The sequence below is a fragment of the Aythya fuligula genome, chromosome 17 (assembly GCF_009819795.1).
Source record: "Aythya fuligula isolate bAytFul2 chromosome 17, bAytFul2.pri, whole genome shotgun sequence".
Classification (NCBI taxonomy): domain Eukaryota; kingdom Metazoa; phylum Chordata; class Aves; order Anseriformes; family Anatidae; genus Aythya; species Aythya fuligula.
In genome coordinates, this window is record NC_045575.1 from 9,360,458 (window position 1) to 9,385,254 (window position 24,797).

At 42.0% G+C, this 24,797-nt stretch overlaps 2 protein-coding genes across 2 annotated transcripts; both read right to left on the reverse strand.

Annotated features, from left to right (window-relative positions):
• Positions 1 to 1,747: 1,747 nt before the first annotated feature.
• LOC116496321 (solute carrier family 2, facilitated glucose transporter member 11-like) lies at positions 1,748 to 9,616 on the reverse strand. Its single transcript, XM_032199305.1, has 12 exons — positions 9,593 to 9,616; positions 7,924 to 8,022; positions 6,955 to 7,115; positions 5,710 to 5,834; positions 5,346 to 5,475; positions 4,630 to 4,778; positions 3,906 to 4,093; positions 3,630 to 3,740; positions 2,951 to 3,052; positions 2,712 to 2,787; positions 2,289 to 2,416; positions 1,748 to 1,954 (listed from the first exon to the last, which is right to left on the reverse strand). Exons 1-12 carry the CDS (start codon positions 9,614 to 9,616, stop codon positions 1,748 to 1,750), a joined length of 1,500 nt encoding a protein of 499 aa, XP_032055196.1.
• A 4,998-nt stretch (positions 9,617 to 14,614) lies between these two features.
• Positions 14,615 to 24,797, reverse strand: LOC116495944 (solute carrier family 2, facilitated glucose transporter member 11-like). The gene is made up of 12 exons (XM_032198681.1): positions 24,774 to 24,797; positions 23,440 to 23,538; positions 22,531 to 22,691; positions 21,538 to 21,662; positions 19,910 to 20,039; positions 19,613 to 19,761; positions 18,819 to 19,006; positions 17,620 to 17,730; positions 17,442 to 17,543; positions 16,192 to 16,267; positions 15,145 to 15,272; positions 14,615 to 14,821 (listed from the first exon to the last, which is right to left on the reverse strand). The coding sequence occupies exons 1-12, from the start codon at positions 24,795 to 24,797 to the stop codon at positions 14,615 to 14,617; spliced, it is 1,500 nt and encodes a 499-aa protein (XP_032054572.1).

Sequence of the window (24,797 nt, forward strand, 5' to 3'; positions counted from 1 at the left end):
TCTGGAAATCAAAGTGGCCAAAAAAGACACTTCTTGTTTGGATGACTGAAAAAAACCAAACCAAACCAAACCAAACCAAACCAAACCAAACCAAACCAAACCAACAACAACAACAACAACAACAACAAAAAACAACAGTGGAAAAGCAAGGGTTTCAGAGAATTTTTGAGGATGAAATGAATATAATGTGCCTCTTCTCACTATTCTCCTAATTATTTAAAATGTAGATGGACACCTCAACTGTGAGTTTGGGGACTCTCTCTGTGGCATAGACCATAACAGAAAATGTCATGGAGACCTCCCCTGAACTGTGACAAAGTTGTCACAAAGAAGCCTTTAATTCATCCACTGTCCATGTTAATGGATTGGCTCTCCTGCATCAGAAATGCTCTGAAAATAATGAAAATCCTGAAAAAAAAAGTCCAAAAATACTTTTCAGGGCATGTATCCTGTGTCAAAGCATTAAAATGAACTCAAATGACAGCTCCATCCACAAGGAGAGGAACTGCTGTTTGCGGTATTGATGAATCTCTTCTTCAGGGATTTGTTGAAAGCAGGTGGTGTAATCCAAAGCACTTGGTCATAAATCACACTACTGTTGTTAGTGGTCACCTGGAAAATCTTATACTGTATTTGTAATGAACTTCACAACCTGTTTTTTCTACTGGTACAACAATCTCTAGTTATTTGCAGCTTACTTATGTAACAAGAAAAACATTTCCAAAACAAACTCTTTCTTTTCTGAAAACATCTGATGTAATTCCCAGAAGCTGATGTACCAGCTCGGAAACCAGATCCTTTGACACCACAAGGGCTCTTGAGAGCATGCTTTATTTTACAGGAACCATTTCACCTCTTGTACATACACTGAGAACTGTTCAGCTGGTCCTTCTCCCTGCCTGGAGTTACCAGGACATTCTCCGCTGAGACTCCCACCTCATCTCCTGAAGGACTGTCCGACAGTACAATTTCAATGTTTTTTTTTTTTTTTTTTTTTTAACGTTTCCATAGCTGGAACCTGTTTCCTAAGTTCCTCTGCTAAGTTTTGAATCTGTGTTCCCTGGGGTCACAGTAAACCATGCACCTAGATTTTCCTCTATCAGCCTGACAGATATTTTAGACTTGTGTTTTATCCCTGTCTCACGACTGATGAACGTTAATCCTTCCTTCCCTCCATTTGCCTCTTTAAATGATTCTGCTTGGTCTTACATACTTCTAAATGCCCTTCTCTGAACTATTTGCTGGCAGTATTCTGATTCTGAGCTGCTCAGAACTAGTGAGGTCTCACTCAGGCAAGTTCAGTAACAAACTCTTTGTTCAGGTATCTGTGGCATCAGACAGGGCTCCTGGGAGCAAGGGAGGGCAGCTGAGACCCAGGGCTGTGGATCCAGAGTCAAGAGGCAGCCTTTACATATGGTCTCGGGGTGGATTGGGCCCTATGGATCATTAACAAAATGTTTTACAACTTCACAAAGTACACTAAGATAAAAGATGTATTTATTTAGGAAAAAAAAAATTTGCATCCAGTAGATCTTAAAGCTGACTGACAAAATTTCCTGTTAAAATGTTTAGAGATCAGCAAGAAATAAATCTCCAGCATAATGAATTTCATATCTGTATTTAAAAAAAAAAAAACAAAGAGAAGACACAGAAGTGCTCGGAGTCTGTTTTTAATGTTTCTTTTTTAGTTCTATTCCAACATTGTTTCCTGTCTTTTCTAAGAGATGCAAATTTCTCCTCCGGACATTCAGAGTTTGGTGCAGAACAACTGTTCCTTAGGAAAGTTATTTTCTGTCACTGAGATTTCTTTTTTTCCAAAATTCAGCTTGTTGAACTCTGCTTTTATTTCCATGATTGACTTTCCCTTGGTCTCAGGAAGGTACAGGTAGATGAAAATTGCTGATAAAACAAGGATTCCCAAAAAGATAAGGAAGCAGAAGGGACCAAGGTTATCCTGCAAGCAAATGAGAGAGACGGGAAGGAAAATAAGAATCTCATTTCTATTTCTTTGCCCTTAGGTGCAGGTCTGTGTCTTAGTAATGAAAATTCAAAGGTTTGCTCAATACACAAACCAGGGCAAGTATTAAACCAAGAATTTCCACTGGCCATGTTTGATCTGAGTCCAACTGCTGCATCTCTGGCAGGCCTGGGGTACTCTTGAGCAGGCCTGGTGTTCGGACAGAGCTCTAAGCTTGCATGTCTTTGCAATTTATTGCTATTATTTAGCTCCCTGTCAGCTTTCGGAAGGAGATTAGCCTGGAGGGAGGGATCCAGTCAGAGTCACTTACAACAATCAATGGAAAAATCATCCCAAGTACAAACAGCCCCATCCAGTTGATGCAGCCAACAATCAGAAAGGCTGATGGTCTGTATGACTGGCTGAAGATTTCAACCATGATAGATACAGTGGCTCCAGCTGAAAAAGAAAAGCAAAACACGGACAAGGTATTCTTATTTCCTCAGTTCCACAGCACACCTTGCTCCTGCCAAAGATCCTTACGGTGGCAGTGGTAGGAAATGACAGACAGGCAGCAGAGGTGGCCTGCTGGCTGGTGGCTTCTGCTATGAGGCTGAAAGGCCTTCTCCCCACTTGCACCTATCTGCCTTTTCCTCCTTATTTTCTAGATTTTTTTTTCATGGGACTGCTCTGTTCTTCCTCTGCCAGCTGTGCTGCCAGCCAACATGATACAAAAATTCCCTCTCGTACTCACATGGTCCGATTCCATAGAAGAAAACGAAGAGGAAGATCAAGATAACACTGAAGTAGTGCAGCCAGAAGAACTGATGCTAAAGGTGAAAAAACAGTGATACCAAGCTGTTAGATACACGACAGAATAGCAGAGCTCTCTATTTTCTGCCACTGACTTGAGTTTTTGTACATGTTCTGTGAGGTAGGACCAGGAAGGGGACTGGTGCTGGGTGAGCAGCCAGAAGGCTGCTGCCTTGTTACCTGCAGTGACAGGGTCATGGTGAGGAGTGCTAGCACCGAGCACATCAGTGTGTATCCTCCCCACAGCAGCACCTTCCTCCCAAATCGCTCTATAAGGGTGCTCTGAAAAAGAGAAAACGTGTCAAATGACAAAGTTCCTGCCTTTGCCCTGTGTTCTCATAAGCCTTATCTGAATAATAGTCAGAAATCTGTGCCACCTGAGAGACTCTTAACTCCTAGCAAATTTTCTTAGCTTCAAAGCTGTATTTATTAGTCTTCCTTTGGCTGTCTTTAGACACTTCCCTTTCTTGCGTGCTGGTATATGTCAAATTGTGCATGCACACATACACACATCTAATCCTGACCATCAGCTGATGCAGCTCATCTAGGCTCCTGTTCCCTTGGAGCCATGCCCCCAACTCTTTGGATCTGCTTGTCTTCTCACATAGCAGTTACTCAAGGAGTTGTTTGTAACAGAATGAAAAAATATTTTATCAGAATAAAAATAAGTCTAAAGACATCCAGTCATGCAAATACTGTGGGAGAAGAGCTGCCTTTCATCCTGCATATGGTTTATAGAAGCAGGAAGATTTGTTTTAGATTGTGCAAATCTTCCCCGAGCCCAGTTATAAGAAAGGAAAAGTACAATTGTTTGACCACATTAAATTTTTCCTTCAAACTCCAGTCTGAAAAGACTTACACACAAGATAGAAGATAAGCATTCGCACAACCCAACGCCCAGGGACACGTATGGGATAAGGTACTCTTCAAACTTGGCTGTATGGAATACTTCGAAAGAATAGAAGTATATCTGAAAAAAGGCAGAGGAAATTGTGAAAAAAGACCACCTCCAAAGGTCACACCCAATGTAAATTATACCGAGTCTCTCATTCTAAGCTGGTGGAACAAACAGCAACTCAGAGGGTTTTGCAATGCTGCCTGGTGGCTCTTGTTCTAGGGATAGAGAGCACTCAACTGCATTGATTCCACAGAGCTGCAGGGTGGTCATGACAGTCACCAGGATGTAAAGCTGCCAGCGCAGAGACCGCTCTTTTATGACTTCGAGGACGCGCAGGGTTTTGGTGCTTGTCACTGCAGCCTTCTCCTTCATAATGTCATCAATTTCTGCTTGATGGTCTCCTTCCCCCCAGAGCTTCCTAATGGCTGTTGGGGAGAGAGAGGGGAGGGCATTATGCTACCAGAACAGCTCATCAGGAGTGAGTGCATGAAATCCTTCAGTCTGCCTCGCCGTTGGTGTGGGTGGTGGTGGTGGTTTTGTTAGCTGCCTCTATCATCTGGTTGGTGCTAGGCCAGCAGGCAAGCGGAAGAGTTTCGTCTCTCTGGTTGTCACTATAGTGTCTTTCAACTGTTGAGTTGGCTTAATTGTACACAAAGTAAACTTCTAGGTTAGTTTTATTTAGTAATGAATGAACTGCCTGAACCATTTCCTCCAAAGAAATATTACCAGCAAAGTGAGACATACTAGTCATGGTGTTATATATGTTTCTTTTCTTGACTGATTAACTTAGTATGAGTGAGCTTCCAGGTTAACACAGGTGTATTGCTTTAGGTACCTTAACTGTTTCATTTAGAAGTTAGCACTTTGCTGTCCAGCTCTGCCCTGCTTTCTTGACTTCTACACTTCTTGGCACTCTAACATGTGAAGTGAAGTGAATGAGGTGGCAAATTAGACACTCTACCTTTCCTGAAGGCTTCCTCATTACCCTTCTGGATCAGGAGGTAAGATGGTGAATCAGGGAAAAATGGGAGAGTAACCAGTTGAACCAATGCTGAAAGTCCACTAGATGCTAACAACCAGGGCCACAAAGCTTCGCTTCCTAAAATCTCCCTGGAAAGTGTATGTGAAACAAAATTATGCTGAAATAATGAAATGAATGTTCAGGAACTTTTTTTTTTTCTGAGTGGTGAGGATTGCTCAAATTCCACCTAAGGGTGCAGTGGAGCAAACACCTGAATGGATGATTTGGCAAATTTCATGAACGTGGCTATTTTACTTATGTCAATTTTAAAGTATTTCTTTTGGCATCTTGAAATACTTTCTAAAGATCATTAGGATCCAACATGATGTCTAAAGAACTGATGAGACTGATTTGACCATTGTTTGACAACAGGACCAAAACATCTTGCTAAGACTATTCATGTAAGTATAGTACATTTCTAAGAAGCCCCCTAGTAGAAAGGGAGTAGACGGGAGAAGAAAACAGGAAATTCTTTCTCCTATATTTAAAACAATGTCTGCCTCAAATTTGATCAAAATTTTTCTTCTGGCATAAGATAAGGCCTGTTCTGGGGAAGCAGGAAAGGTTTCTCAGACACTGACTAAGTGAGAGCATGGGGATGCAGAAAGATTGCCACTACTTTTCGTGTACCCTGATAGAAAGATTGGAGAATTTACCTTAGTCCAACAACCTGTCCTGTGAGTTTTCCCAGTGTCAGAAAAACAGCAACTGTGGAGTTCGTAAATCCGCGCAGCTTCTTGGGTGAAATCTCTCCTACATACTGAGGATGTATATTGAGAGAAAAACCTTTAAGATGGAAGAGGATAAATGACTATTAAAATGCTGAGGAAAGCTAAACTTTCTGATTCCATCCTTTCTTCCACTGTTTCCACTCACTCTGTTATTTGGATTAAAATTTCTTCCAAAAGGCCTGTTATATTTTCTGGGTACGTTAAAATCATTATCCAAGAATGGCAATACCAGTAGAGACAATCAGGGACAGCAAGGATGCTCACCCTCCACAGGGTCATGAGTGCATACCTGTACCAACGCCATAGAGAAAGCGTCCAGCCAGGATCATCTCAAAGGACTTGGCTGTTTTACTGAAGGCCATGAGAAGTGCAGCTACCAGCATGATCAGGTTGGTGAACATCTGACACTTTTTTCTGAAACAAATAAACAAACCCAAAACACGAGAATTTAGGGTGAAATGAGAATCTCTTGTACTCTTTGGACTAATTTTGCTGTGACAAGAAGCATGGTACAACCATTCTTACTTTTTTTGAGGAATGGCTGAAACAATTTTGACTTTGAATAGCAAAAGTGGTTCTTTAAAATGTTGGGATCCTTTGTGTTTGATTTTGTGAATATTTCTTAGCTTAGATTTTAAACAGTCACAACACTTGGTCAGCATTTCCATGGTCCAAGTGGGAAAGAGATGAAAGAACTGGCCCAGGTTGTCACCAGGGCTTTTAAATGACTGGAACTCCTCATAAAACATCAGATTGATCCCTGGAAACAATCTGAGTTTATGGCTCCCATTTTCGAATGGCTCGTATTAAAGGCACTATTGGCCAAATGGATGTGGCCAGAGGTGATGAGAGATGGCAGAAAGCATTATTCAGAGGCATGACTCTCTGTGTAAACCATGGGCTGCTGTGGTCATGACCACGATGTCTCAGGCTCAAATCAGTCTTTTGCACTCAGTTGTTTTGCTGTGATGCTTGCTAGACAAGGGTCCTCTTGCACGCATTAAGAACTCACAGAGGTCCTCTCTTTAGAAGACACTGATTCAGCAATTGGTTATCACATGCTGAATAACCCGTGGGAGAAGAACGTGATTTTGTTTTCAGTCTTGGGAGAGACCCTCGGAGTGTGGGATGAGGCAGTGTCCCACAAGAAATTTCTTGGGGGCACTTACCTGATAGGAAAGAACACAATTGCAGGCAGGCTAAGATGGTTTGTTGAGACCCATATGAGGGGCCTCTGGACCAGTGGGTTGTGGAGCAGATCTTTAAGTGGGTCACACCAAGCAGATAAGTTTGCCAATTTCTCTGCAAATGAAATTAGTGGTGTTACACACAGGCACTGAGAACAAACCAGACTGGGGAGGAATCCTTTCTCCAGCCATAGGGAAAGAGAGTTTGGGACTGATGGATGTGCTGGCACAGAAAATCAGTTTAGTCTGCAATCAAGCTGCTTTAAGCAAGAAGAAAAGGTTTGCTCATTCACTTTGATATTTCTCTATACTTCATGTACTCTGATTATTGAGCAAGAAACACTTACTTTCTGTATTTTGTAGTCAGGTAACCACAGCAGAGGCTCCCCAGGAACCCTCCTATCCCATAAACAGACACAATGAAGGACCACAGCAGCATGATTGTCTCAGGATGGAGGGGAGAGCCATGGCGCTCTATCCAGGTTTCATTAATAAACTTCCTGATGTGCTGAAAAATAAAATGGTGTTTGACTGGATAGTGGGTGGTGTCAGATTCCTTCATATTCTTTGGCTGTTGTACTTCAGTTCTAGCCTTTGGTTCTAATACTGGACTTCTTCTGAGACTAACTTCCTTGGGAAAATAGGTTAGCTGAGATCACATCGCAAAATCTTCAAATTAGTGTCAGTCAGTAAACTCGAAAGACAAAAATTGTGCTTTTAGCATTCTTCCCCCTGTTTTAAAAAGTCATATTTGATGAAATTCAGGAATCGTAGGAAGGCTTTGGAAGTGTATTAGCAGAGTGGCTCATCTTTTACAATTAAATCAGAAGAAAAAGTGCTGAGGAAGCAGAACTAAAATCACAAATCAAATTCAGAGAGGTTAATTCAAGATGCCTCTCTCACTTAGGGGCTCTAGCAATGAGACATCTTGTATTTACACCTGGAATCAGTCATAGTAGTGAAAGCGTAGAGCTGTGACTTTGATGTCCATGTATTTGGCCATGTTTTGCCAGTAAGTAGCATACAGGAGCAGGGCTCACATGTAGGGCAGGCCAGACAGACTGAAACACCAGAAAGCAAGACCCCATAACCTCAAAATTGGCTTAGAAAGTATGATATCTTGGGGGAATGACCAGTGCAGTTTTAGCTAATGTTCTTCCAGTTATGACCTATATTTTAATAGTTTGAACCTAGAATTCTCCACAAGTATTAAAGTAAGAAACTTTTATAACAGAAGCTGAAACTTTAATATATCAAATGTTTTGAGCTCAGGCTCTCCATTTGGGGATTTCAGCCTCAGGAAGACAGCTACTTACCACAGAAGGATAGTTGATGACAGAAATATGGAATCCGTATGGGAAACTACCACCAATTCCCAGCACTAGAATCATTTGAAATAGTCCTTGGAACTGAACCTGCAAAGTGAAAACAAAAAGCTCAATCAATTTCACGTTAATGCACTGCTTTTGTTTCTGCCTGTGTTGTATCTTCAAGCATGATAAAGAACAGATCCTTTTAATACTCACCTCTTTCAGAGAGGCATGAGCTAAAAAGAGAATATAATAATTTGGAATAGCCCCTGTAATTGCACTAACATGAAACTCTTCCTGACTTTGATTTGTGATTTCACTTATTTCTAAATATTTTCCTTTTTCTACATATTTAACCTGAAAATAGATGCTTGTGTATTGAAGGGTTGGGTGTCTGAGGCTTGGGAGATACTTTCTGTCTATAATTGCCTTGGTCAAGAATTAGGGACTGAGATAGGCTGGCTGCTTTGATGAATGAAATAATTTACCTGTAAATAAGGAAAAGCATAACACATAACTACTTAGACCTTTCTGAGGTAGGTGATACTACTGGGCTTCTGTCCAGCTTCCAAGCGCCTGCAAGTCTTGGTGGAGTTATCCTCCAGCAGCTTAGACTGTACCTCGCAGACCGAACCTAGGCCAACTGTTATTTTAGCCCCATCAGGAGCTGTGCAGGGTCCCTGAGGTTTTGTTGCCCTTCCTTTTTTTACTCAGCACATCACAGACCCAGGACAGTGGCACCATCTCTGCATAGAGGACACTGCGCTCCGTGCTGTTTTCACATCAGACACGATCTTCAGGAGCTCACAGTGTTTTGGAGACCAGTGCATGGATGATGAGAAGCTGGTAGAAAATGCAATCAGACAGGAACAAAGTAAAGCACATGTGACTAATGCTGGATTGGAAGGCATGTAGAAGAACTTCCCTTTTTCTGGCTCTTAGGTCCATCTTTCAAGGCCTTATTACTTAATTGGCCCACAGCTGGATTTCCCAGGTTATCAATGACAAGAACCAAGAAGCTAATGGACCAGAAGATTCTAAATTTCCTTCAAAATGCTGTCTCAGATTCAATGGATTTGCTAATTGGCAAGTTATCTCACCTCCCTCCTCCTATTTATTTTTTGCAATAGGCTTAGAAATTGACAATTTTAGTACTTACAAAGGCAAGCAAAATAGCTTCTTGATGGCAGTTGAAAATTAGAGTGAGAAATGCTTAGTATCATTTCTTCCCTGTTTCAGACTATGGTAGCTCTTGATGGATGATAGTAATTGGGTGGATGAAATGGGGAGGCTCATTTCTTTTAAAGCTTGTCATGTATTTCATAGCCTTTTGGAGAACAGTTAATCCATTCATTACTTTAGAAATAGCCACAGAAAATAATAAGAGAACCTACTAGTTATCATTATTTTCACTAATTCAGAAGGCAAAGTACAATAGCATTGTCAGTGGTGGAACTGTAAAGACTTTTGCTATTTTTCATTTTATCCTTTTGCAAGATAAAGACCTTTTCATAGCCCCAAGCCCCATTCCTCTTGGTGATGTTTAAACACAGAAGAGAAGGATGGCCTCTGTCCCCAAACAGCTCACAATCTTTAAGCAATCTAGATATTTAGTATTATGTTAATTTTGTTCTTTAAAAGTCCAGAACATGAGAAAAAGTGACCAGCTACTCACCAGGTCAGAGAAGAAGGTAGCCATCTCCTACGAAAGAGCTGATTCCTGTTGCTTACTGACTAGTACCTGCCAAAAGAAGCAAAAGCTCACATTATGCAATTAGCAACGTCAGTGAACTAGTCGCATGTTACTGAAGTTAAAGTTTACTTGAAAGGTTTTTGAGTTAATTACACATATTTCAGCTGTTGTACAAAGTTTAGAATTGCTGGATTAAATATTTCAACCAATGGTTATGTCTTGTCCAAGTAACCAAGACAGTCTCCCATTCAAGGAACCCATACATTTTGTGAATTCCATCTTGTGCTAGACGTAACCATTGGCTGAAATATTTATTATATCAGGAGCAGAGACGTAGATTTTAATCAGAATTCCAATAGTTTTAACTTGCTTATTTTTCAGTATAAGCTGAGAAATGGAGAGGCAGTGTTATTGGGAATTTTAGATGTGGCTCCGACAGTGAACTATAGGACTTTGGCATATAGTGGGAAAGAGCTTAACACTTCTACAGCAGCACAGCAGGCCTGAGCAGATAAATATTTAGGAGTAGCCTATTTTCCTTTGCTGGGAGAGGAAGATTCAACATCAGTCTTGTAACCTGCATAGTTGGAGTGCTGTCTCTTACTTCAGATAGAACATCTGCAGGCTTTAATTTGATTTATTTAATGGTTAAGAGGGTTTTGCATGTATTAAATTGGTAAATGGCTCAGATATCATTTACCCTTTACACTTCAGGCTGCCCAGGGAAGTGGTGGAGTCACCATCCCTGGAAGTCTTTAAAAGACATTTAGATGTAGAGCTTAGGGATATGGTTTAGTGGGGACTGTTAGCGTTAGGTCAGAGGTTGGACTCGATGATCTTGAGGTCTCTTCCAACCTAGAAATTCTGTGATTCTGTGATTCAGTTAAAGAAGATGAAGAAATCAGAAAAGGCTTGTTGGATGCAAGTAGTCATAATAGAAAATACATCACCGGCAAAGAATATTCACAAATTCTCTGGTTAATGCCTGAGATGTAGCATGTAGTGCCACCTGGCCATTTGTCCCATCTCTGTGTGGTCCTCATAAAGAAGTTGACTTTGTTTTTGTTGTGAGCTGAGAGTTCATGTGCTTTTTTTTTAATTCCAGATTGGCTTCTCCAGCAGAGAAGTCCATGTTAGAAAATGAGTGAGATCATCCCTTTGATGCTAAGAATTAATTTATTTTTCCATAAAGTCATGTAAAGTTGAAACAACATACAGTGCATCTACCAAGGGACAGACATGCCATGCTAATTCTAGTACCGGCCTTGTTTAGGTGGCACAGGGGGAAGACACAAGCAGGCAATGGTAAGTAGCTGCCAGCCTGGGACATTCCTTCTTAAACACTGCTGTTAGACTAGTTTTCTTATGTTCTCTTTCCCCTATTTCTACTTATTTTGCATTATACATACTGTGACTTTTTGTCTTTACTTTTGTACTTTAATTTTAGGACTCCCACTTTGGGCAGGTTAATAGTTTTTCTCCTGTAATGCACTTCTTCATTTACGTTGGTTAGGTACTGTACTGCTTCGGTGCTCGTACAGCTTACGCTGTGCTGACGCACCCTTCATTACATGTGCAGTTTCATAATTACTGCTAACTAGGTTCTTACAGATATCCTTCAGTCATATTGTGATTGGAACAGGAGATCATCAGGCCATTTAGTTATTTATCTTGCAACCTTCTGGCCATTTGAGACACATATGCAAAGCTATCCTAAGCCTTCCTTAATATAGTCCAACTAACCGAATTGTGTCTGTGTGTATGTGTGTGTGTCTATCTAATAGCAGTTCTCTGATCCAGTTTTAAAGTGTTTATATCTACCTCAGTTACAGGCAGTATTTGAGACGTGCCTTACCTATCAGCTGATGTCTCTGAAAGAAACAGTGTGTGTCGTGCTCCTGAAGCTTCTCAGCAGTGACCTCCGTGCCTGCCACCTCCCGGAGCGCAGACTGCGCTCTGACTTTCTGGATGGGCTTCACACAGTTCTCTGAAGTATCACTGATATGCCGTAGGTCCTTCTCAGATGACTCTGGGATACTGTTAGAAGGCTTTTGACAACTTTTATTCTTGCTGACACAAAAACATTAAAGAAAGCCTAGATTGCTAAGACTGAAACGAGTAAGCAGGGGTGCCAATGTAACTAGTCGTTATGTTGTGTGCAATCAAGTATTGCAGATACTCCAGCTCTGTGCATTTGAACCATACATTTTTGCTTTTTCATCCCTCCACCAGGCTGTTACCGGAATACAGTTCTTGCTCCACTGAGCACAGACGAATGTTGACCTGTGCTCCAAACAGCTGTTCCACTTCGTTGTCACATTAATGTTCCATAGGGCATCTGCTCGCTTCCTGCTGAGGAGCTGATGGAGAAGGCTTTCCTAACAGCCTCTAATGAATAACTGAGATCAGAGAAGTGGCTCACCAGAGAGTCACTCCAGCAATGCTACACGGTGCCACTCTGCTTATATTTCCAAAGAAGTCAGGTATTGTGGTAAGGGAATGAAGGATTTTCTTCAGAATGAATGGTTAGGAAAAGAGAATTCTGTTTTGCAAAAGTTGAGGTTTCCTTTCTACAAGGAAAGATTTCCTTTCTATATTGTCATCTCCAAATGACTGGTAGTTTTTGATTATGTTGTTACATATATAGAACACTGTGAAAATTTGGGGGCTTTTCTGAGTTTATGGACTGTCTATGTTTCAAAGATTATCTTTTAGTGAGAGGTCTTAAACTTCACTCAATATGAAAGACAGAAGTAATGAAAAATCCCAGTCGTGGAAGGATGTGTACGCCTGTAACTTTTCTAGTCAGCTGTTCCTGAGGGTCATCCTGCTGTTGCGGAAGAAACACTTGTGGAGGCCAGAAGTCTTATTATAAGTTCATCTGCCATTTTTATTATGTTTAACATTTCCAATGAAAAATAAGCAACAGTTAAAATGAACAATTGAATTCATATTTTGAATAGTGTCATCTTAGTTGAAGTAAATATGCCAGTCAAAGCAATATCAGAGATGCAAACACTTTCGCTACTATGTAAGGCTAGTGTGTTTAGATTTTAATTGGTATATTTTGCACCACTGTAAACCTTAGCCTTTTTCACGTTCTTGCTTATAGTATTGCTTTGCTACTAGGATTGTGTGAGCTTCCCATTAATAGAGGAAAATGTGCAGAAAATTAGACAATTTCTGGAAAAAAAAAAAAAAAAAAGAAAATCCCACGAGCTTGCATATTTCAAAAAATGTCTCTTGTGAAATTAATCCTTGCAGTACTTTATAAGATTGTGGCCTATAAGGCTCACAAACTCTCTTGATCTTTAACTATATACAGAAGGAAGAAGAATTAGGAACTCAATTCATATGGCCTTGAACATCTTCCACAGTTTGAAGACCTGCAGTAAGTGAACTGAAGCCCAGATGTTGGTTATAGATCAATGTGGGAACTGACATTGCATCCGTTCCTGCAACAGTGATCATTGGGAATGGCATATGACACTAAATTTGGAAGTTAGAAAACATGCATATGATACATTTAACATACTCTGTCATTTTGTCTCCTTTTCTCTGTGCAGACTGCCTTCTTGAAAAAATTGGCAAAATTCCTACGAGACTGTCATTAATCATAAATTATTGTTGGAAATGCTTAAATGAATGCCTTACATGTTATGAGTTACAGTTCTCACTGTTACTGTAAAACTTACTTAGCTGTATGAGTCTGACAAAATATTCAAGGAATATAACATTTCCAGTCATCCCTCCAGCTGTCAGTATCTACGCTTGCATAGAACAATAACGGAAGAGTCTGTGCTGATTGCACTTCCCTGAAATAGGAGGCTGTGTGATTGCTTCCGAGTCACGGTAGAGAAATATACCCCAGAGAGGAGCCTTGCACACACCCAAGAGCTGGACAATGTCTTAGCTTTTGCTGACTGCCTGCTGTACATACAGCAAGGTATTTACAGCTGTTTTTAACAGAAACTGTAAAACCACAGATACTCTTTTACTGCTAGGAGTTCCAGCCTGGGGTGGTTCTGCTGGGGTAAACTGTGTGCCAAAAGTCACACAAAGCAACTGTGGAAAGCAGCAGCTAAACTGTTGTGGCATTCACTGCCCACAAGGTAGCTGCGGGAGCTCAGAGGTGATGATGCTGATGGACAAGATAGCAGAGCGTGCCCGAAATGACTCCAGGTGCCTGTCTTTTCTGGCAACTGGGTTCCATCCATGACTTCGTTAGCTGTATTGGCACTGAAACAAGCCCAGAGAAGAGCTGAATAGCAAATTTTTACCCATACTTTTTCATGAACAATTCTGAGCTTAGAATCAAATGATTGATTTTTTTTTTCTTTAAGCAAAAATAATTATATTAAGGTTAAGCCAAGCCAAGGAGGGCTGCTGATATGAAAAACTTCATTCCAAAAGGATTGAAGAATGAAACAAACAAACAAACTAGACTGAAAGTCTGACAACAGAAGAAAAACATGGCATTTAAGCATGGGAACCTGGGAAGGTTTGATTATTCAGTTGAGTCTAAAGAAACAAAGAATTTCTCTCCTATTCCATTATTTTTATTCTTTAATCTGTCATGGACTGAAATCTAGCCAGAGGTAGCAAGCCAAGAACTTTACTATTCCCGTTTCAGGAACACTCATAAATCAGAGAGAGACGGGAGATCATTGGTCTTCCCTTTTTGTGTGTTCAGCAGCGTATTTACAAATTCTGCATGTACTTTCAGTGTGTATTAATTGCTCTGTTATAAAAGAGATTTATACATCAGCAGGTTAAGCCAAGATGCTCTTGAGTCACCCAAGTCTATCCTGCTAATATCAGCCATCACTCCTTCTCTAAGCTGCCGGAGCGGAGTGCTTTTGAAATGTGATATTTTGGCAAGAGGAAAACCTTGTAGGAGACAGATTGAAAGCTGACAGCCCATTTGGACCAGCTTGCTAGTCAGAAAATGATGAATGTCTTCTTTCTTCCTTGTAAGAAAGCCTGACTCCTCCTGCTGGGCAGTCAAAGCCTGGTGCAGTAGGTGTAATCCTCCATGACATGGTTTGGAGTTGCTGGAACACACTTCTTCTTAAAGTTTAGCTTATTAAATTCTTCTGTGATTTCCACAATTGACTTCCCTTTTGTTTCTGGAAGGAACAGGTGAACAATTGTCCCTGAAGTGAAAAGTACCCCCATAAAGATGAGGAAACAGAATTGCTTGAGTCTTTCCTGCAGGGGAGAGCAGAGCAAGAAAGAGAGCAAGATGAGCAAATCTCTTCACTTGTCACTTCCTTGGGACAGATTTTGTATTTGGGTCCTAAGGTACTGTGAAGTTGATAAGGGATTCTTTGCATTTTGGCCTTTGACAAGCATTTGAGTTTGAATCGGTCTCCTGAGCAAATCTGGGCCTGACACTTGCAAAAGTGGTCTCGGGAGAGCAGACACCAAGACCTCTCTAAAGTGCCACTGTCATCTCCTGCTGCTCTCCTTCCTGTCCCATGGCTGGCTCTGGAGCCTAGCGGCGGGGCCGTGTCCCGGGGACGGCGACTCACCACGATGAAGGGGAAGGTTGTTCCGATCACAAAGATGCCCAGCCAGTTGAGAACAGCGCCGATCACAAAGGCGGGTGGTCTGCACGACATCTGGAAAATTTCAGCCCTGATGGAAATTGTGGCACCAGCTGAAAGGAGAGTGGAGTAAGAATTACTTGCCGATGTGTTTCATTTGGATGTTCGGATTGCATGTTACCATTGCACAGTCAGCAAACAGGTGCTGCTGTCATGGACTGGCATTCAAAAGTTGTGAGTATGTTGCTCTCGTTTAGGAAAGAAAGTGTTTGTGGTGTCTTACAAGCAGCTAGACATCACTTTATTTAAATATTGATTTATTCAAATAAATTCATTGGGAAGATTCTAGAATTAGCAGTTTAACACTTGCAAAAATCTGACATCTTCTCATGAAAAAAGTATGGAATAATGATTCTTATATACCAGAATTCCCAGTATGATGTTGCTAGATCAACAATAAGTGATCATCCCAGATTCACTTCCTGGGCATTTCAGTTCTGTTTTGAAGTCACTGAACTTTGCCAGCTTTGAGTTAGGAAAATAACTCCACCTGCCGTGTGGGAAGGCAAATGCTCAAAAATAGGCTTTTTACATTAAAGAGGAGTAGGTAGCATACATTAGGAAAAGAGCTCCTCCAAAGGATGGCATCTACACTGCTGCTCATTTGTGAAAAGAAGTAATATTATATGACACAGAATTTGAAAGAACTCTTGCTTTTCTTTTTCGCTTTCTTTCTTAGTACTTCTAAGAAATCTTTTACCCATCAGCTCGTGTTCTATATTTTCTGGTTTTCTGGTGAGCTCTTTTTGCTCTCTTCCTTCATTGGTCTCTCAGTCTCTCATTAGAAAAACCCAAACCTGATGACACGGAAGTTTCTGGCCAGTGACTGAACAACGTTTAAATGACTACAAGGTTAGGTTAAATGAATTTACTTATGCTAACTGTTATGCAATATTATGCAGTATTTTTCCCAGCCATATGAATTAGTTCACATGACTTGATTCCTTTATTTCTTTTGAATTAAGTTCTTACCTGGCCCAATTCCAAAGACAACTACAAACAAGATAATCAGACAAAGGCTGCAGTATGGCATCCAGAAATACCAATCCTGGGGAAAAAAATCACAGTAAGAAAACCATACACAAGTTCTGGATGAAATCTGTTAATTAGGTTAGCAGGTTAAATAGGTTATAGAAGCTTATTGTTTTCCAACATTGTCACTTCAAGAAGCAATATCCAGTGTGTGGGAACAGGCAAAGAAATGTGAGTACTTCTTTCCACGGATGGAGCAGTGAGGTTTCTGTTAGGTGTGCAGAGAAGCAGATTTGCTGGTGGGGAATAGCTGTCAAGCTTAGAAGCCTTCAATTAAAGGTTGCCCAAACAGCTCTTTTCCACCCTGACCTTTTTCCTCCTTGACCCCACAGTGCTTCCCCTAATCCTTAGAGATACAGGAAGGCCAAATCACATCTTTTTTTTTGCTTTTGACAGGTGATAGCTATAATAATTCTACTGAAAAGGAAATTTCCTAGATCTTAGTCAAGAAGATATAAGACAAAATGTTTTAAGAAAAGATTTCTCTCTCCTGTGTCTAAGATCCTTCATGAATGAAACAGAAATGGAAGTCTGCTGCCACCTTGCTTCCAGGGCAATTTTGCAGTAGTCTCTATGGGAGAGCTCCTGGGTCAGTGCTGGTGACCCAGGAGACTCGTTTCTAAAGTTCCAGCAATGACAGCATTACAGAGGTGAACTGCTCTGCAGTATGTGAACAAATACGTGCATTTCCAGTCTCTTCAGCAGCAGTTAAACTTCAAGTTAACCAATGCAAAGAGTCTGTTTTGGTGTGTGTGGGTTTTTGTTTGCTTGTTTGTTTGTTTTCTTTTTCTTTTTTTTTTTTTTTTTTCACTGGCTTGTTAAGAGCTGCATGCAGAGAAAGGCCATTTACCTATGACTGTCTTTTAGTTTATGCTGGCCAGTGGTTGGTGCTTGCAGCCCGATGAAACCAGGACTCACAGCTAGTATCTCAGTGCTTTCTGTGCTCCTCGCTGAGCGCGTGAACTTGGGGAGGCAGGAGTATAGAGAGTGCTGGCTAAGAGAGGGTTTAATCCTATCTACAGACAAACTTGATCTTTAGACTATTCCCTTCATCTGCCCCAGAGGTAAGCTGTTAACACAGATGTTACTTTGGCACTTCTAAGCCTCACTTTTCTTTCTCAGTAGCATGTTGAGCAGATGTTAAAATAGAATAGATACTGGAAAGAGACCTGCCAGAAGAGTTTCCTTACCTGTAGGGAGAGAGTCACTGTGATGGCAGCTAGCAGTGAACCCATGATGCAATAGCCTCCTCTTACGAGCGTTTTCCTGCCCAGACGCTCAATGATGGAGCTCTGAGGGACAGAAATCACACTGGTGTCGGTGCTAGAAAAGCAAATTACGACCCATTCCCACAGTAATGTGACTTACACAGACCATAGCAGCTAAAAGTTCCGAAAGCCCAACAGAGAGGGTCATATAGGAGATCATTCTGTCATCAAAGCCAGCTGCCTGGAGGACTTCAAAAGTATAAAAATAAATCTAGGAAAAAACAAACAAATATAAAACTGTAAGACAAGAATGCAATGATTTCTTAGCCATGTCTGTGTGCCACTGCCCTGGATGCAAGCTAGTAGCTGAGGAGGATGTGGCTCAGCTTTGGAGTAAGCTAGATTTCTGCACTCTTTTAGGTAGTACTCACTTTTTTGGCAGACAAAAACATTGTAAAACATTATTGATTAATTAATTTTATGAAAGATAAAATTCTGTGGTAAAAGGACCTCCAGCTGCTGCAATGTAATTAAGGTTGCATAGACCTGATTTAGGGGCTTTCAGAAACAGCCAGGTATATCATCATTTCTGGAGCCTATCCAAGAACATCACTGTAGGGTATATCCTTCTTTCCCAAGAAAGAATATCATGGGCTATGGAATCAAGAGGGAGCAGAACAAACATCTTTTCTTTTCAAGTATCTCTGCTCTATTTGGAACTTTGCTGAGAAGGAAAGGTTCCAGTTTAAGCTGTGGCAGACTCAGTTATGTATTTCCTTCACAGATGTTGCTGCACCGTGAAGCTACACGTGGAGGAATGACACAGACGATTGCAAAGCTGTGGCTTCAAAATGGTCCCAGAGAAGTTCTGATCTGAGGAAGAGGAGAAGAACTGCAGAAGCCGCCAGAACTGTGAGTCTGCTCCTTGATTAGCTTTAAAGTTGGAGTGTGTACTGCCGTCCCAACACGTGTGCTCCTTAGGATGCTGAGGGACAATGGCCAAATAGCAGCAGCTGCAGGCAGCAGTAACATAAAATTATGCTCTGGTTTTTGCCAAGATAAGGTGGGCTCATTTGTAGAAGCAGGTTCTGGGGCCTTGTAGCAGCTGCCCCAAAATGGCTGTTAAATAATAACAGAGGATGTTAACTCCAGCAAGGACCAAGAGTTGGGCAAAAGGATGTCACACACAGAGCCTGGCCAAGCTCTGCATGCTGCTGCTGCTGCTGTGTAGGAGGGTTGGCAGAAAACAAACTGTGGCTGAGAAACCTGAGGAAAATGAGGAGAGCTCCTGAGAGCCATGAGATGTCTCTAAGGTTGTCAGCAAATGTTTTGAGACTTTAAGGGGGAAATGCACTCAACTGCACTGATGCCACTTAGCTGAACTGTGGCACTAAGAATAATTATCATGTACAGCTGCCAACGGAAAGCTGGTTCTTTCATTAGCTCCAGGACACTCAAGATCTTGGTGTTTTTCATTGTTGCCTTCTCTTTCATGATGTCATCAATCTCTGCTTGGTGATGGCCTTCACCCCAAAGCTGCCTTATGGCTGTGGAGGAGAATGAGAGTGAGACCTGCCATGTTAATTCGGCTCTGTTGTTTGTTGACTGAGGAGTTTGTTAAGAGGTGATGCATATCTCTGTCAGAACAGCACACGTGGGCTGTGTCTGTGGTGTGAGGCGCTGATGTCCTATGGTGCGTTCCAGAGCCCTGGTACCCTCTTGTACAGAGGAGCCTGTTCTGACAGGGGACCTAGTGGGGTGAACAACGACTCCCTCCCTGCCCATGGGTCTGCTTTTCTCCCTTCCACCTTCTCTCAGGGTATAAGCATGGTACAAAGCCAACAACCAGAGCTGAGTGGTGCCTTGTGGAGCCCCTGCAGTGCAAACAGCCATGTGTCATTTATCATTATTTATCATTTATCATTAAACTGCTCAGGGGGTGTCAGCTGAATATAAAATGTTTTATTATTACAGAATGGTAAGGAGAAGTAGTTTCATGTTCTAAGTGGAACTACGACAAAAATATACTTTGTGGATATTCACAGAGTCACCTTAGAAATGAGCAGGGGGAAACTTTTTTGGCATGGGGAAAGCAAACATCACAAACCAATTGAAAACCAAATGCGGAACAGGAACCCGAAGCCCTCAGTTACCTTTCTTGCATCCTTCCTGGTCTCCTTTGTGTATGAGAAGATAAGGTGGGGACTCAGGGAAGAAGGGCAGGGTGAGCAGCTGGACCAGTGCAGGAATTCCACAGGAGGCCATCAGCACGGGCCACAGGGACTGACTGCCCAGCAGCTCCCTGGAGGGGATAAAACACACATGTGTAGAATAAAAGTTCATTGCATTGGTTTTTGAGAAGAGAAAGGAGTGGATGGAGAAGCAGAGGAAGAAGCAAAAGGTAGAGGAGGTCCAGGTATGAATTGGGTGGTAAATCAGTTGTACTATACCTTTGTCCTGCAATTTGCCCTGTGGCTTTTCCCAGTGACCAAAAGAAAGAGGCAGTGGAGTTTGCAAATCCACGTAGCTTCTTAGGGGAAACTTCCCCAACATATTGATGATGTAAGGGAACGCAAAGGCCTTGAGGTGAGGAGGGAATTATGGGAGAGAAGCAAGAAGACATTCATAACCATGGGAAATAAAACTGAATGTAAAAAATTAAGCAGTACCGAACATAGCTGCTTCATGCACCAAATCTCAACCCAGGTGTGAGATTTTTCAGTACCAGATTTTCTAACGCTTTCTGCAAAACCGTTTGGTTCCTGCCCTATTTGCACAGTGCAGTTTTCTGATCTTAGGAAATGCACACCTCAGGGATGTTGCCTCATCACAGTGTCTCTTTTGAATCTTAGCAGATTTTAGAGGAAATAGAGCATGCAAGTGCTGAATATCTAAACACCCTGTAGTAATATCTAATTTACATGTAATCAGCCTGCATAATCTCAGCCCTTTTTGACATGATGTTATGGACGAGCTGGTATGGTCAGTCCATAGCAGATTAAAGTAAGTGGTGTTATATTCAGTGTTGATTTGTACATGATTTGGGGGGAGGCATGAGTATTTCTTTTTTACTGTACAGCAATAACATTGGCTTTAGGCAGAGTTGATGTTTCCAGCTATCAGTGAAGTACTTAATAACTCAGAAATTCTGAAATCTAGCTGGGAACAAGAGGTTTTTCCTGATATGATGGTCACAGGCCATCTTATCTGATTTGAACACAACATTTTCTTCTCCTGGCTTAGTGTGATGGCAAAGTGATGGAGATATGCAATCTTTTTAACAAAAATTAAGTCTTTGCATGAGGCAAGATACAGGCTTTAGATCATAGCAGGGCCACTGTAGGTGAGTAATTCTCAAAAGACTGTTGTTCTTCAATGTGGCTGTATGTCAGAGAAGCAATTTACAAAATTTGGTTGTTTGAAACACAGACATTAATTTCTAATAAAATAAGTTAAAATAGGCATTCTTGTGAATATCCAAAACTGAGTGGAAGAGCACCCTTTTGTGTAGGAGACAAATACAAGGCATACTGGTCCTAGCACAGGATGATTTCTCTGTATATGGACTACCTACCAGGACTGATTTTACTTGATTACTCCCAGCTCTTTGTACTAACCCCAAGGACTTACAGCTTAAAAACAGGTTCAATGTAGAACATTCCTGAAATATGTACAGAGTCAAATGAAATGGCCATGACTTTAAACAGCCTGGTTTTCTGGAGCCTTATGAGAATACTAGATTTCTAGATTTAAACCATGTCTCATACAATTTCAAGTACTGTTTGTCAATATTACAGTAACACTGCATCTATTTTTCCAATAGAAAAAAAAAAAGTTTTAAATAGCATCAAAACATTTCTGACAGCTCTGAATATTCATGCATGTGGCAAAGCTGAATTTCATTTGGTATAAGCAGAATTAGTAATAACTAGGCTCTTTATTGCCGATTGTTATAGATGATCTTCTGACAAGGGATCACTGACTTTAAGATTTTATTTTCTTAGTGAAGGGTTATATACTTTGAATAAAGATGTGCCATTTTGGGAGAGGGTGCTGACCCGTGGGAGCAGTCACCTACCTGCACTTACGCCACACAGGAAGCGCCCAATTAGGATCATCTCGAAGGACCGGGCCATTTTGCTGCAGCCCATGACAGATGCTGCAGTTATCATAAGGAGATTGTTGCACAGGAGACATTTTTTTCTGTAAGTGCAAGAAAGTCAAAAGAATTTTTGTAGATCAGGAGGGAATTGGCATTTAAGCTCTTGGCACGTAGGATGTCCTGAGTGAAATTTATCTTGCTAGTTTTGTCAAGTTATGCGTATGTGGACAGGGACAAAATATGACCCTCCACCTGTTGACACTAGATACTGTGTCCCTAGTACACAGAATTATATTGTCATCCAGCTAGCTCAGGATATGAACAGGGAGAATTCACTAAAGCCAAGGTTGTTCTTAGTATGGTCAGCAGAGAAAGGCCCTTGCAAAAAAAGGCTTTTTCCAGATTCCCTGGCAAATGTATGAGCGCCATCATTTCTAGGAGATGACTGCCAGCCAATGCTGGCTCCCTTCTGGATCATACATTGAAGTTTCTTTCCCATGTAACCCAGGGAGTGGGAGATGAGGAAGGGAAAAGGTGTGTGTACAAGGACTCATGGCTAGACCTGGGAGTTTGGGAACGCTTCTGGGTTTTGTAGCAGAGAAAAAGTCTTCTTGCTTTTCTGCACTTGAAAATCTACCATGGAGCACATTGATGTAACACTTTGGAGCATCTTGATGCTGCTGTGTTGTGAGTAGCACCTCCAAGAAACACTCTGCCTTCAGCCAGGAGGCTGCCTTTCCTCCGTGCCAGTAGTAACCCAGCCTCCCTGACTGCGTCTGGTGTGACCGGCCGGCAGCACAAAGGACTGGCAGTGCTGCAGGACAAGGGCAGCAGAATTTGTTGACACCACTGCCAAGCCGGCTGTATTACAGCTAGTACTAAGCCTGAAAATCTATCTCACATTTAAAAACGCCAACTGTCATTTCTTTAGGTTAAGACCTGATCGACAAATTCTTTAAACATACATACTTGCCATACTTGACAGTGAGGTATCTGCTTCCTGAGGATCCCACGAGACCTCCTATGCCAAAGATGGACACGGTGATGGACCACAGAAACAGGAGGTTATCCTGGTGGATGGGGTAGCCGTATCGCTCCAGCCACGTTTCATTAATGAAAGCCTTAACGTGCTGAGACAGAAAAAAGGATTCTCGTTAACAATAACCATGGCTCCACTGCATGTATTTTATTACAGTTAGAACACAATTTTGTTGCTTCAGCCGAAGCCACTATTCCATACAGACTCTAAAAGTTTGCATTAGCTAATAGCCATAGTGTAGTAGAGTACACTACGTTGATTTTGCCAGCAGGAGGAGTTTGTTCTTTGTTTTGTTGCTCCTGAAATCAGAGGAACCAAGGCCTGGACCTGTGGTTAGGAAAATGTGAACTGCCCCGTAGAGTTCTGTGGATGTGTTGTTTTTTCTCTGCCAAACAACACTCTTAATAATAATAACTTGCCATAATGTGATTTCTACTAAATAAGAAGCCTCAGCATTTTTACCTGTGGTCAGTGGAGGGAAGCAGACATTTTCTTACAGCGTGCTTCACTTGCCTTGCTCTGTTTGTCTACCCTGCGGATGGGCTGTAAGCGTGCCAAGTGGTTCCCCAGGAGCAGACACGTGCTGTGAGTTTACGGGCAGACAAAGGCCACGCCTGTCGGTGCCTCTTTGAGGAACAGCTCTATAAACAACTCTCTCTTTCCTACTGTTTTCAGCACTTTGACATGTTCTGCTTTACACAGTAGCACAGTAATGAGAATGAAACATGAGAGGAGAACAGAGTGATGAAGCCCCTGCTGGCTGTCAGAGGAGCATCCTCAGACAAGAATGCAGACTCAGTGACACCATTCACCAGTGTGCTGTGTGAATCGTTACCTACCTGAGACATGTAGGTGATTGTAGAAACCTGAAAGCCATTTTGGAATGTTCCACCGATCCCCAGGACAGCGATCATTTGAAAGAGCCCCTGGTACTGTACCTGCAAAGGTAGAACAAAACCTTTTTAAAAAGGTTTTAAAAAGGCTTGTAGTCACACCAGTCTGTGCCTTAAACGTGTCGATCATTCTCTAGAAACATTTGTTCAAGGAACTTGCAGGGGTACATCCTGCTGGGACTTCCCTACAGCCAGCTGGGGGAAATGCAGACTGCAGCGTTACCTTTCCCTCTCCTCCTGATCATCAGTTAACAGAGTGACAAGCAGAAGGTTGTTCCACACCCCAGGGCTAATACATGTGAGAGTGGTTTTGGGGCAGGAGGCCTTACCTTCCTCTCTGCTACCTGGGCAGTGCCTGGGCTATTTGCAGCTCGGACCCCTGCCCGCCATAGTGCCCAAGCCCAGTGCCCAAGTACCCAGAGGATCTTTCCTATGTTAACTGAGAGTAGCTGCTGGGCTAGCTGCCCTTCAGGCCCCTGCACAGGGATCCCTCAATTCGAGGGTTGTGGCAAAGCCCCCTGAAATTGCCCATAGCAGCTAAAAATTAAACAAACAAACAAGTCTAAAATGGGCAGAAAACCAGACTAATGTTGCATGTAGCATGTTTTTCCACTCAGGTTTCTGTCAGTGTGACAGAATCCATGTTTTCTACCTACATGGAGAGGAGGGAACAGCAAATACAAGCTTTGTGACAGCTGTGCATTCTGTGCTGATTCTGCTCAAGCTGTGCTACAGGAGGAAGGTCTCTTCTCTAGCTGCTATTACCATGGTCAGTTCTGAACTCCTGCCCTGCCTGTCTCAAGCAGCACAGTCATCTTAATTTCCCAGGAGCTTTGGAAAATAGGCATTGCACTGTGATGCTTTTCTGGTTGCTTACAGATCCAAAAATGCACAATCAGTGCTGCTGTTACATTTGCACCGCAGCAACCTTTGCAACAGGACAGTGAATATGCTGAGAATGAATGAAGAATTGCCCTTCAGAGGTGCCCTGCCATATTCTCTTTCCTAGAAGAGAGGCTCACTGTGGTGAGCCGAAGCTGGGAGCTCTTTCTTGAACAAGGACTGTGCTAACTGAAGGTGTTACACTGATGAGCAAGGCAGCACCTCTGAGTTCAGCTCAGCCATAGCCAGAAGATGAACGCTGCAGGCTCCCGTAAATATCCCTGTCTGTGGTCACAGCTGGCAACATCCAGTCCTGTTCCCTGCCTTTCAAAAACTCTGCCTGCCAACCAACAGCAGACAGAAATATCAGAGATGTAAATCCCTCACCAAGTACTTACCAGGTCTGAGAGGAAGCCGGTCAT

Excerpts from the sequence above, each read along its gene's own strand:
- LOC116496321 (XM_032199305.1), bottom strand. The coding sequence starts at position 9,616 with ATGGCTACCTTCTTCTCTGACCTG. Across the intron at positions 8,023-9,592 it reads CTACCTTCTTCTCTGACCTG|GTTCAGTTCCAAGGACTATT; the intron begins GTGAGTAGCTGG and ends TTCACTTTGCAG. Across the intron at positions 2,788-2,950 it reads CCATGACCCTGTCACTGCAG|CATCAGTTCTTCTGGCTGCA; the intron begins GTAACAAGGCAG and ends TTTCACCTTTAG.
- LOC116495944 (XM_032198681.1), bottom strand. The coding sequence starts at position 24,797 with ATGACCGGCTTCCTCTCAGACCTG. Across the intron at positions 21,663-22,530 it reads CTCACTGTCAAGTATGGCAA|AAAAAAATGTCTCCTGTGCA; the intron begins GTATGTATGTTT and ends TTGCACTTACAG. Across the intron at positions 15,273-16,191 it reads TGTCTTTGGAATTGGGCCAG|CTGGTGCCACAATTTCCATC; the intron begins GTAAGAACTTAA and ends CTCTCCTTTCAG.